Source organism: Cantharellus anzutake, assembly GCF_015039405.1.
Source record: "Cantharellus anzutake strain C23 chromosome Unknown EI90scaffold_60, whole genome shotgun sequence".
Lineage (NCBI taxonomy): Eukaryota > Fungi > Basidiomycota > Agaricomycetes > Cantharellales > Hydnaceae > Cantharellus > Cantharellus anzutake.
The window spans coordinates 215,461-227,786 of record NW_024067010.1 but is presented as its reverse complement, the minus strand read 5'-3'; the positions used below and the strand labels follow the sequence as shown (position 1 = coordinate 227,786).

At 46.7% G+C, this 12,326-nt stretch overlaps 3 protein-coding genes across 3 annotated transcripts; 1 reads left to right on the top strand and 2 right to left on the bottom strand.

Annotated features, from left to right (window-relative positions):
- Positions 1–7,774: 7,774 nt before the first annotated feature.
- On the bottom strand, positions 7,775–8,412 carry EI90DRAFT_2328425 (uncharacterized protein). The gene is made up of 2 exons (XM_039052883.1): positions 8,221–8,412; positions 7,775–8,167 (listed from the first exon to the last, which is right to left on the bottom strand). Exons 1-2 carry the CDS (start codon positions 8,295–8,297, stop codon positions 7,891–7,893), a joined length of 354 nt encoding a protein of 117 aa, XP_038911671.1. The 5' UTR covers positions 8,298–8,412; the 3' UTR covers positions 7,775–7,890.
- Positions 8,413–10,181: 1,769 nt separating this feature from the next.
- EI90DRAFT_3075155 (uncharacterized protein) lies at positions 10,182–10,736 on the top strand (the record flags this gene model as incomplete). Its single annotated transcript, XM_039061552.1, is given in 2 exon segments — positions 10,182–10,246; positions 10,259–10,736. Coding segments are annotated over 2 exon segments (166 nt in total), but the record flags the coding sequence as incomplete, so codon positions are not given.
- Positions 10,512–12,071, bottom strand: EI90DRAFT_2934448 (translation initiation factor SUI1; the record flags this gene model as incomplete). The annotated part of the gene is made up of 4 exons (XM_039055109.1): positions 10,512–10,756; positions 11,244–11,313; positions 11,587–11,708; positions 11,963–12,071. Coding segments are annotated over 4 exons (546 nt in total), but the record flags the coding sequence as incomplete, so codon positions are not given.
- Between the last annotated feature and the right edge of the window lie 255 nt (positions 12,072–12,326).

Genomic DNA, 12,326 nt, shown 5'->3' with positions numbered 1-12,326 from the left:
TTCCGTCTAGCCATGGGCAGGTGCAATGGAGCCAATCCCCCTCGAAGAAAAGTGCAGGGTTTCGGAGAATGCATTCCTTTGGCTTTGACACGTCAACTCCGACACCCCCTCCTCCCGCTTACACTTTGCCGAGGATGAAACTTGATATTCGTATCCAAGGAGAGGGGGGCACTAAGAGATGTCAATTGTATTCAAGAGCCAGATACAGAGATAGAATGAGAGTTGGAGGGGGAGGGGAAAGTATTTGGCTTCTTGTGGGAGCTTTTTTGGAGTTGCTTCTGGAATCACGGATCTACCTGGTAGCTACCAGATGCAAGCTGCCACAGCCTGTTCTATAGTATCATACAACGGGAAAAACCGCAAGATGGTTTTCAAACGTTGCATGCATTCTTATGAAGTCAATAACTCTGTGCTTGGACTTCCTGTTCGGGGTATAACCGAACTTGGATGATCGACTGGATTCTGGGACCTCGATTTAGGGGTGGGGTGGGGGAAGGTATATAGAGTGAAGGGAGGATGCCGCGTGAATTAGTCGTCTGGCAAGCACCGCGCGTTGATCAGAACCGCACGGTATGGGTGTTGCTCGATCGATATGTATGGAGTGGGACCGAGTATGGCAGCGGGTTCACTTCTGATGTAGAATCCGCACGTCACGCCCTATCTTTCTTATGGTACCACATTCAGACTTGTCTGTTCCAGGTGCCCTATGTACTGATACAGCACAAGGGGGGGGGACAGAGTGATCAGCTCAGGGGATCGAGTCGTACTACTAGTACTCGTGCCCTCGTCCACGTGTCTCATAGTTACATAAGTGCTCGCACTTCCTCCGTCGATCCACGCAACGCCAAGAAAGTTGTCATCACGTCAGGGAATCGGCTGTCTGGCGGTGCCAAGTCTACTGGGCTTCTTGTTCAACCTCAGTACTGTCGGGCGTCGCCGCATCAGTAGTATTCGCGTGTTGCTAACACCATTTCCATGCCAAGGTCTTCCTTCGGTTTTTCGGACAGTCGCAGTTCGAACGACGATTTGGTTGGTCCACGCGCGATCAACCAATCCATGTCTTCTGTCTGGATTTCAGGTGCATGTGTTTTTTTTTGGGGGAGGACCTGTTTCAAGTATCAGTTTGGGTGGTATCATCACGTTAGCTTGACAAGGCGTGGTATACGCCGCGGAGATGATGAGGGGGATGATGTGTTTCCCGAAAAGGGAATGGGAATTGGGTTGGTTCTACTTAAAGGGTATGTTTGTACAATAGGGAAAGTGAATGGGGAAGGGATAGATACGTTGCTCCGGGTTTCCCTCCCACTTCCGCCGCTCGTGGCGTCTAATTCCGTTGTTAAATACACTTTTGAATGATGAATTGTACCGGTCTTCAATACTATTGTGGATTCAAATATGTATGTATGTGGGTTAGAATATTATGTACAAACATTCCCGGGTTAGCCCAGAGGTAGGGGTCTACTTTGCTTTTTTTTTGCCTCTCTTCTCTTCTCATTCGTCGATTGCATGACTCTTGTCTTTGGATGGACGCTGAATTCAGGGTTTTTTTCATGAGAGGTACCATTTGGAATTCTCCGAGTTCGCGATCCTTGCTCTTTTTTGTTTTGTTTTGATCCGTATCATACGATGTCTGATGTACTGGGCCATCCATGCATGCGACGTGTGCGTTGCGCGTTGCGACCGTAGGTACAGATGTTCAGGGAAGGTTCTAGCTGCGAAGGGTGGGTAATCCAATTAATCTCCAAGTTGAGAAACAGATGTGAGTAGCCCTAGCAGCCTCGCGCGCTCGCGCTGCCATTGACATGATGTGCAAGTGCCAAGTTGCATTGTAACTTATCATCTTGCATGCATGGTGGACTTTGGGATCCGAGTGCTTTTTTTACCAACTGAAGGCTGGCACTGGTATTGGGATTGTGCAATCCTCGCTGTCGGTTTCTTTGGGGGACGAGGACTGGATTCCTAAATCATCATCATCCTTCTAGGTCATGGCCAGCTAGTCGAAACAGGGTGTTCTCCAATCGTACGAAAGAAATTAAATCTATGAATGAAACAATGAACGTGTTGTCAGCTATGCATGACTGGCGAGTAGCAGGGGGGGTACGTATCAACGGTTGTTGTTGTTGATTCTATTAATTTTAATTTTATTTCTTGAACAGTAAGGTCATCATCTTCAGCTTTCCAGCTGTTTTCTTTTTTCTTCTTCTTCTTCTTCTTCTCTCTATATGAGCAAATTAATTCGGCGCAGCGCCATCGCATGTCGGATACGCGAGTAAACGGGATAGCCAGGCCGACAAATTTACAAGTGTTGAATTTCTTTATCAGGTACGTATCGGTATCGGCAGCTTTTTTCTTTTCTTCTTTTCATTTTTCCCTGGTCTTCGAGGAGGGGGGGGGGGAGGATAGTTGAATTCGGCATCGCTTCGCTCATAGGCGCGATGCCATTGCTATGAATGGTTTGGTTGAACTGCTGGGAGGAAAACTATAACTTTAGGCAGGCGAAATTACTTACTAGTACTAGTTTGCTTCTCTTTGCATACGGGCGTATCAAAGCCTCGACGTCCAAGTGACACGCCTATAGCGGGGCAGACCAGTGAAACGCCGCGCAACTTCTTTGCAATGCATGCTTTAGTAGCAGGGATTCTACTATTTCGCCTCCGAATCTGTCGCTAGGCTCGTCATATGAGTATCACTGGGAGGGAGTGTTAACTTGGTGTTTCCTTACGCGCTGTTCCATGCTATATAGCTGCTTCGCCACAATGACACGTCGTGCGCACTTGTGCCTCTGGGTACCCAGTTTGGGACAAGCTAGCGCGTAGTACTACATCGGTGCATACTAGCTTCGATGTCATACTCGGCCCTACCCCACGTCTAGTATAATCCTATAGGTATTGATTCGCTTCCTTTGATCTCCTCGGACGTCCTCGTTTTCCTCCATCATGCAAATGATCCCTTGCATAACAACTTCCCATCAACTAGAGATCGAATGCATGCATTCGCATTGCCCCCCCCCCCTTCCCCAAGTATTAAAAGCCTCAACTGCAATGCAATGCTAATTCTGACTTGGGGTAGTGTTGTAGTACCCTATATATATATATGAGCATTCTAACGTATCCAATCCGACCCTTACTGTACACCCTTCTCCCCCCGTTTGTGGAGATGTCCGATTTCATCTCGGCATTTAGCATCTATGGGTTGAGCGTTTCCCTTCCCAAAGTCAATATATATTGCTCCCGTTCCCTTCCGTTGTTTCTAGGTAGGTGGTACTTGGCATCCGACTAAGGTACGACGACTTGGATCAACTTCCCCTGCCGTAACTTTCTGAAACGAAAAAAAAAAAACCACCACATACTATAACAAGGAGGACTGATTTCTTTCGTCGTGGTCGCCATCCGGTCTCAACTGGCATTACGATTAATTGTGTTGAACGAAACCCTACACAACTCACATCCGTATATAGATGTTCTATGTGATCAACCGTTGGGGGGGGGGGTTAATTCGTATCATCGACTTGAAAGAGAGAGAGAGAGAGAGAGAGAAAGAAAAAGGAAAATCTTGAGAGGAATTTGAACATACATATGTGTGTATGATTGGCCTTGGAAGATGATTCACCACGCATCATGATATGCCAGGACCGACCCACGCCACTGGCACTGATCATGTCATGAATGATGTGGGGAGGTCCTCCCCCCCCCCCTTCTTTTTTTTTTGTTCTACTTCTCTCGAGCTCTTCCACGCCTTCTTCTTCTCTTTTTAATCTTTAAACAACTCTGTACTTATACTGTACTGTTTTTTTCATCACATCACGTCTCTTGCTCTGTTATAGCAATAGAAATTAGGTTCCGGTCCTAGCTAGCTAGCTTCGATGATGCTTTTTTTTATGTGTGTGTGTGTGTGATTGACCTGATTTCATCTGATTCGCTTGCACGCACTGTAGCTAGCTAGCAAAGGTTGACAGCCTGGTGACGGGTATATATAGTAGATATAGTATATTATGATGGTTCGTGTACCTTTTTCGAATGGATGGCAATTGTACGTACCCCCAAGTGAAAAAAGGGAACGAATAGCGAAAGAGCTAAGATGAAGTAGCTAGCTTAGGTAGCTAACCATCGACGCTTATCAAAAGCTCCAGAAATTTCGTTGTGTACATCATAGATACATTGCACGAACGTCGTTGCAGTGCAATTATTCTTTTCGGACGAACTACTGAAATTTAGGTCCTTGAATAGATTTGTTCTAGTAGTAGTAGTAATAGTAACAGTAGCTGCTATGTCCGCGCTAATGAGTGGTAGTACGGGGGTACTATACTAGTAGTAGTAGCTCCACGGAACTGTCATGAGAACGGATAAAGTAACCAAAGAGCGCTCCAGGCCAATTACTGGTTTCCGATGACACATACCTAACCTATTTGTTATACAAATGAGAACCATTACCATTTTCACAGCAACGCGCGTGAATGTCCCGATTTTATGCGGGTGCGCCAAGCTAGGCCTGAGTGAGTGAATATATATCGGACTTCCAGGTTAGAGGTAGGTAGAGCTTTCCCCCCATAAACTCCGCGGAGGCCGCGAGGGGGATCGATGAGATTGATGGATACCATTTTCATCCTTGGAATTGAGGGACAGGGTGTGGCGTCAGTAAAAACTGTCATGGCTGGAAGAAAGGTATTAACCCTTTGTGTTCATGTGTTTCCTTTTTCTTTCATGATGGCTGTCCCCACGGTTGTTTGTGCCAGGGCGCCGCGGGGGGTGTGCACGGACCCCACCTACTAGATCGATTGCGGCTTTGGGATATTACATAGTAATCAATTGCTGATGAATATATTATATATGGAGGAGATCAAATGGGGTGCTCGGGAGATCGTCCATGGTTCAAGCGCTTGCATTACATATGAATTCCGGAATATGCATGTATGAAACTCGGATCGTGGTTGATGGTGGTGGGTTGGGTTTTTGTGTATAATTCTATATATGGTATAAGTTTCCGGCGCGGCCGCGGGTTCGGTATAAACACTTTATACTTTACGCTTTGTGTTGCAAGTTGCCAATGGATATGCTACTATACACTGTTTGCTTGCCACCATGACAGTGCTGTATTAGGGCCACATTGGGTATAGTAGATGTATGACATACTACTACATGAAGGAGAGGACAAAAAAGCACGCGGACGGCGTGGCTCGCAGCCGCCACCAACGTCAGGCCACATGCCACCTCACAATCGTTGAGGGATTATATTCGGGTATGCTCAATATAGGAACTATGCTATCACACTCCCGATCCTAGCCGATGAGGGGTTGGGGCCTGAACAGGTTACACCAGAGCTAGTAATAGCAGTCAAATGCGGTTTATCGTGTATATCGACAATTTTAGTGCATAAACGGCTATATACGTCCGTCCGAATAGCCAATAGTATGTCCACTTGTTAACCCATTGGGGATGCTTGGCAGGAACGAAGCATCATTTATTTACTCCTTTGCAATCTTTTTACTCCTTCTTCCGCGATGAACGGACACATGAGCATGAGTGAGTAGTGCCATAATGTGGAGGCAAACTATGACTATGCTTCCGATTCCCGCGCCGTTTTGGTTTTACTTTGGTCCTTTACAACTTAATCAGCGTCGTCTCGATAATGGCAGGTCAGTGGAGAAAGTGATTTCTTAATTAAAAGGAGCGTCCGAGATTCTTCTTCCGGAAATCCTTTATGGGAAAGGGAAAGGGAAATGGACCGTCTTTTTTTACCTCCGGCTCGTTTCCCCAACTAATTCATGTGGCGATAAAGGCACGAGTGAACGCTAGGTACGATGCAGGTGCTAAGAACATCCCTGTTGTGTGACGTGCCAGTGGCCATTCGAACGCGGAGGTCATGCCAATCGTGTACAAGTAAACAAAAAAAAAATCGACGGCTTGATACAACATCCTGGCTGGGGGTCCTACTAAACGAATATTAATATACGAGGATGCTTTGAAAATCCTCTTTTCTTCTCGAACCGGGATCTATATGTTTTTTTTGTGTTTTTGTGTTTGGTCGACGCCACTCGATTTTTCCTAATCGGGTTGGTTCGCGAAGTTTCATTTTACATACGCATGGACCGAGCCCCTTTACACCTAAGCCGCCCTACCTCACAAAAGTTTCATTCCTAACACTGCTTTTTGCTTGCTGATTGGCAACATCATCATATTACGTCATAATACCGGTAAGAAAAAAAATCTCTTGTCCCTCCCCCAACCCACCCCACTTTATGCTTGTGAGAGTATACTATACTAGGTTGATCCCGGGGAAAAAAAAAAAATTCTAAAGTTCTTATTCGGGCGAGCTTTAGGCTTTTTGGCATGTGAACTTCCGGTGACTTATTGTTGCTTGTAAGGAGAGTTGGAATATGGGTTAGAATCATGAATCATGATCACCAACGCGCCCAGTGTAAACCACATGATGATGAAAAAAATTGCATCATAGAGTACTGTTGTTGTTGTTGTCTTAGATAAGGTATCTTGGCCGCGGCCGCGATGCCAGCCTTAATCACCTCGATCGATCGACCTGGCGTAGCCATGCATGATCGATGCTGCTGTGGACCCGGGCCTGAGGACTTCGCGCGCGCGCGCGGACTTGACGTGTTTGATCGGTTCGTAACCCCCAGCCGATATCATGTCCGTGGCGAATCTGAATCATTAATGCAGTGACTTGGCTTGGAAAAGCTAGCTAGCTATAGTAGCGTGGGTGTGTATCAGTTCATCAAGGGCCGTGCTGCCGACACACACCTGGTCTAGCTGGAAAACCGGTCCGGCTGGTCCTTCCCTTCCCCTTCCCCCTCCTCGCCATGGAATCCTGGTCCGGCAAACCGACTTGGCACTCATGCAAAAATTATTCCCATGGAGAATCGGAACCCCCAGGTTTCTCGATCCGTGATTTCATGACATGTGGGACAATCTTTTTCTCTTTTTTTTTTCTTTCTGCCAATATGAGCGTGGCGTCGCACTCAAGGCTATTGCTCATGATCAGCAAATAATGATTGGTTTCTGATTTTTGATTTTGATTTCGATATTTTTTTCCACGACGTTAGGCTACCTCCGCCACAATCAAAGTTAGCGTGATGTTCTGTAAGAGTTCTTGATATGCTGCTGCGCAAATTAAACAAAAAAGAAGAAGAAGAAGAAAAGGGTTGGGGGGGGGGGGGGAGAGTTGGAATTTCCTTTACACGCCTTGGCATCTCTTCATTTCATAGAGAAGCGCCCACTTTCACTTTCATTTCGCATCAACGATACATACTATATGTATACTCGCGCTTAATGCAAAAGGACTATATAGTCTTGATAAATTAATACCCAGTACATTTTTTTTACAAGTAATGTCCGGAGGGCCCTACGGTTCCTCTCTCTCTCTCATTCCTTGATATTTTGGACGCTTTGTATATAATGTGGGAGAACGTTCGAATCGTACTACTATACGGAACTCACCGAATAGTGATCATAAAGAAGTTGATTTTCCTTTGACTTTCTCCCTACCACGCAATTCACATTCACACTATCGACATGTGCTTAGACATTATTTTCTTCGCTGATCTAGGAGCCCGAGTCTTGAGTTCTCTTCTTTATGATTGTCATTAGGGGAGGGGGGACCCAGCCACCTGTCGATCAGAGATTGGGCCCTTGACATCATTGATTGACGATTAGCTTGAGCTGCGGATGATTAATTTATACGCCTTATTCCCAATGTCAGTACTAGCTTGAAGCTCAGCTAGCTAGCTATATAATGGCACTTGCCGCCGATCCCCAGATCAGATTGCATGGAAGGTTGTATAAGCTAGTACTCGTGCCCGCGGGATTTCTTTCCTACCAGTGAGTGTCTTCTTCCCTCATCAGATACTAATATAGTGAATCCATGGTCCCCATTGGTGCATCATGAAAAAAAAGATAAATTTTGGTATTTATATAGGAAGGCAGAAGGTGATCGGCCTCTTCCCCCTTTCACCGATTTAGGGTCGAAAATGCATACACGATAATGAAAACCATGTGGCAAGTTACCGGATCGACGTTTAAGTAAAAGTGCTGTAACTAGTACTAGTACTACTACTACCGGTGGCAATAATACTACTGCGTATACCGAACAGTCGGTATAATGGTAGTAACACAGTGGCACATGCAGCACTGATGCGTTGATTGCGCTTGTTGCGAAGCTAGTGGTATGTATGTGAATAATGAAATGAAAAGAAAAAGCCCACTCACCCACATCATGGATCGGACCGCAGTTCGTTTCCGGGGACAGATAAAAATTAAGCGACGGCCTTGCATGGGGGGGTAGTACATACTTTATGTTCATTCATTCATTTCGTTCATCATATCGGTATAGTATAGTACATAAAATGATGTTCTTCTTTATAATTCTACCGGTTGAGATGCCCCATTCTTGTACACTAGCAACCGTGATTGCCGCCGGCCGCCCCGTCTCCGAACTAAGTTCGGATCGGGCGCACGATTTTCAGTGCGGATGGGAAGGGGGGGGAGGGGAAAGGGGGGGTTAAAATTTATCCCAGTGCGGGCGCCGTGCATGTATATAATAATGATGTCTCAAGCTCATCTTCATGCAATCTAATCATTATTATTATTCTCACAGCCCAGGGACCGGGCACACCCCGTTTCATGGCCGATGCAAGTCCTTGGGGTTTAGAGTTTCATGCAACTTCGACCTGCAGTGCTCGGGCCTCCCCTTGGTACCCGTGCATGTTTATACTACTTTCGAATCACCTGGGCCAACCCTGGCGGCCCTGCAGACTTGGAGCTGATTCCCTAAACGCAGCCTTTGAAAGTTCGAAAGGCATGCTTCTCAGCATCATTCTTCCCAAGAAGTTAATACCTTGGAGTCCTCCCTGAAGAACGATCGATTCAGGTCAATATGAACCCAGTTCATTAATTTTACAACAGAACGTTGTACCGTTCATCTCCATTCTGATTCCTGCCAGTTTGGGGGAAAAGGGGGTATGAGGGGGGGTGTTACGAGCGCTTTCCAGTGTGTTACTCACGGCCATCCAACAGTTCGATTTGGACGCGCGCGAGCGATCCGCGCACCTCTTGCATGCATGCATGCCGGTGAATGAACTTTCCCGACCGCCCCCCCCCCCGCGCGCGCGGGGTTTCTACTCCAATAAGGCACTTGCCCCATCAGTCTCAAAGTGCTCACATGGTATTTGTCGTGAGCTGGCCCCTCTCTCACGCCAACTGTGCTATAGTTGTTACTTGTGTATCGGCGGTGACACAATAAAGCTTGTTGGCCCTGCATGCTTCTTATCCCGAAGTCAGTTACAGTTACTCTCTTCTCTCTAACAAGCGAGTTCTTTGCTGACCCTTTCATTGTTCTCGGGGGAGGGAGGGGGGGCAGCCCTTGATCAATGCAAATACTCGGGTTCCAGCTAATTTCGGACTCGCAACCTGAGAGTAGTAGTAGTTCGATTCTCTTGAACATGGGATGTACGCGTATGGTCTTTGAACGCCACTCAGTCTCACATTCGCCGCGCGAATCATCTCTCTCTCTCTCTCGGAGCCCTAATTACGATCGTGGGGGCCGCTGGATTTCATTTCATTATCGGTACAGATCACACTACCTAACGTTCCATTCCCTCCCCCCCCCTCCCCCAGTGTGTTGCACGGGTAGCTAACGTGTAGCTGGCGTGGGATGCATTCTGTCCTGTGGGATCCATCATATCGGTTCGACTGTTCATCCTTATACTACAGCGGATAGAAGACAAGCTAGATGGTCTTCTCTTCTTGCTGACGAAGAAACCTTATTCCCATTAGTAATAAGTATGCAAATTTAAATTGTTGCTAAAAGATCCCCAAGTTAAATACTTGAGCCAATTCGTGGACGTAGTACACGTACGCGCATAGTATATCGGCGAATGTACGATCCGAATGGTAATGGTTTTCATTTTGTGTCCCCCCCCTTTCCTCCATGCAATTTCTGCGTGCACGCGCGCGCCCATCTTTCATCTTGTTTCTTCGCAACGTGCGTAACCCAAAAGAGGGGGGGGAAATCTCAATCTCCATTAGGTAGGACCGGGCCTAGCTGTATGTACGGGTACTGTTAATTCTCGAATTTTGGGGACTTTGCACAACATCTTTCGGAATGGAAGGAACAACATTGGATTGGAATTTCCACGCAGCAAAAGGTCGATCATTACGTAGGCTAGCTTGGCTTAATGGTATGGCATGGAAACGATGATTTATATATATCCACCACTCTGGGAGGACCGGCGAAGCAGTTTTTCTTTTTTTTTTTTTTTTTTGGCTCTCGTCGAATATATTGCAATAATTTGAAGGATTTGGGACAAAGAAAAGGGATCAATGATGTGTTCGTTCAGGCACTGATTTGTGACTGAACAGAACTTCCTTTACCTAACAAGGCGTCTCCACGTACTTGGCAACATCCTCCCCACCCAGAAAAATCCTTACAATGTGACTAGCAGATTGCTACTCAGCACAGACGTGAATTGTCGAACGATTGATCAGGGGTCCGTCGCATTACAATTAATCAACAGCTTTCTTTTTCTTATCTGTGGTTAAGACGACGTTATCCGCAGGAACGCCTGCCAGAATCGATACACCACTGGTCCCTGGGCCCTTTGCGTTTGCTTCCTCGAGCATATCCACCACTTCGTCCGACACGTCTCCCTGTATCACGATTTCGTCTTGTCCCTGAGTGTTTTTGCTGACACTCGCCCCTGCAGCGAAACGCTGCGCAAATAATTTCGCTGCCTTCTTGAGGTCAATGCCTGTAATAATAATAAGGGGGAATAAATAAAAGTGAGTGAAATGTGGATATACGAGAAGAGGAGAATGCGTCAGTCTGTGAAGTTGGAAGCGGAAGATGAATGAGGAGGTTTTCCGCCACATGTTATCGACTTCCACAATAAGATCGGATAAATTCTGGGATGGTGGTGGGAAAATCAAGCATATAAGAGGCAGTAAGCCTTCTCACAACAGTGAAGTGAGGAACAACTCGGGGCCAGGGGAGGTCGTGTGAACAGAGTCCTGATGCAGGACAGTGACAGTCCGTGACAACGGAAGTCATCTGAAACAGAATCTTGAGCGGGGATCGAGCGGAAAGAAATTCCACGCCGATCAAATGCGCAAGGTGCAAATGTGAATGTCTCACGTGCAATATCAGCATGAGGGTGTAAACGCAAGAAGCGAGTGAGGAAATATTTCGATTTTGCGCATAGGCGAGACGTGTGTACGGGGTTCTGACGGGAAGCTCACCGAATGCATCTAAATTATGTATGGCCGTCACATGCTTCTTCTTCGTCCGCTCGATACGCTTGATGGTGACCTGCGGAGTTCCCAGGCAACAGCAAAAATCCACGATTCCTTTTAGCAAGGGGGGCTACCGAGGGAGATAACAAGCGCCACAATTGCCTGACTCACTTTGGAGGCCTACGGACCGTACAGAGGGTGTCAGATCACGATCCTCGGAAAGAAACAATAGGTACGAAAAAGTCAGTCCGACGGAAAAACAACTGGCACATTAACCAGAAATGTGGTGATGGGAATGGTGCAAAGCGACCATATAAATGCTTGGGGGTCCCGAAATTCCCATACACACCTGTTTCTTCTTCGCATCGGCATCAGCTTTGGCTTGGGCCTTTGCCTCCTTTTTCGCCGCTTCTTGTTCCAGTTTTTCTTGGGCTTCTAGGGAGAGGGTCCCAATCCTCGATGCTAAGGCGTCTGTCCACATGATAGGAGCCGTGTCAATATCGCGAAAAAGATGAGCAGATTGGGGATGTTAAATGGGGAAAATAAGTTGGTAGTCGACAAATGGAGATTCCGAGCTGGGAACAGCCATCAGATCAAGCTTCCCAACAGAAAATCATGGGCAATTCAGTGATGTATTGGGCGGCGCACTTGTGTGGCGGCCATGATCCCTCATGCTCCGGATTTTTGGTCTAGACTTTCTCAAATGGGAGGTTACATGATCATACCTTCGCTATAATAATTTGGGTATATGTCTGGGTGGGTTTCTTCGAGCCATTTTTTGCACCGCGTGACACTGGAGCCAAATTCACAGTACTCTGGCGGAAAACCACAGACTGGGGTCGTGTTAGACACATATTGAGATAGCGCGTAATCGGAAGTGAAGGTTCGTCCGTAGTAGGACAGAATTCCATAGGAATAATGACAGTATTTTCCACCCGTCAAATCATCATTTGAACGCCATGATAAGAAAGATGGATTATGGTATGGGTCAGTGTCGACGATGAGTTCAGATACGCACCGCCGCAGTAGATCACGTCAAGTGCAGCCGGCGGAGGTGGAGGTAGCTCTACTTCCGCAGCCGTGGACGGA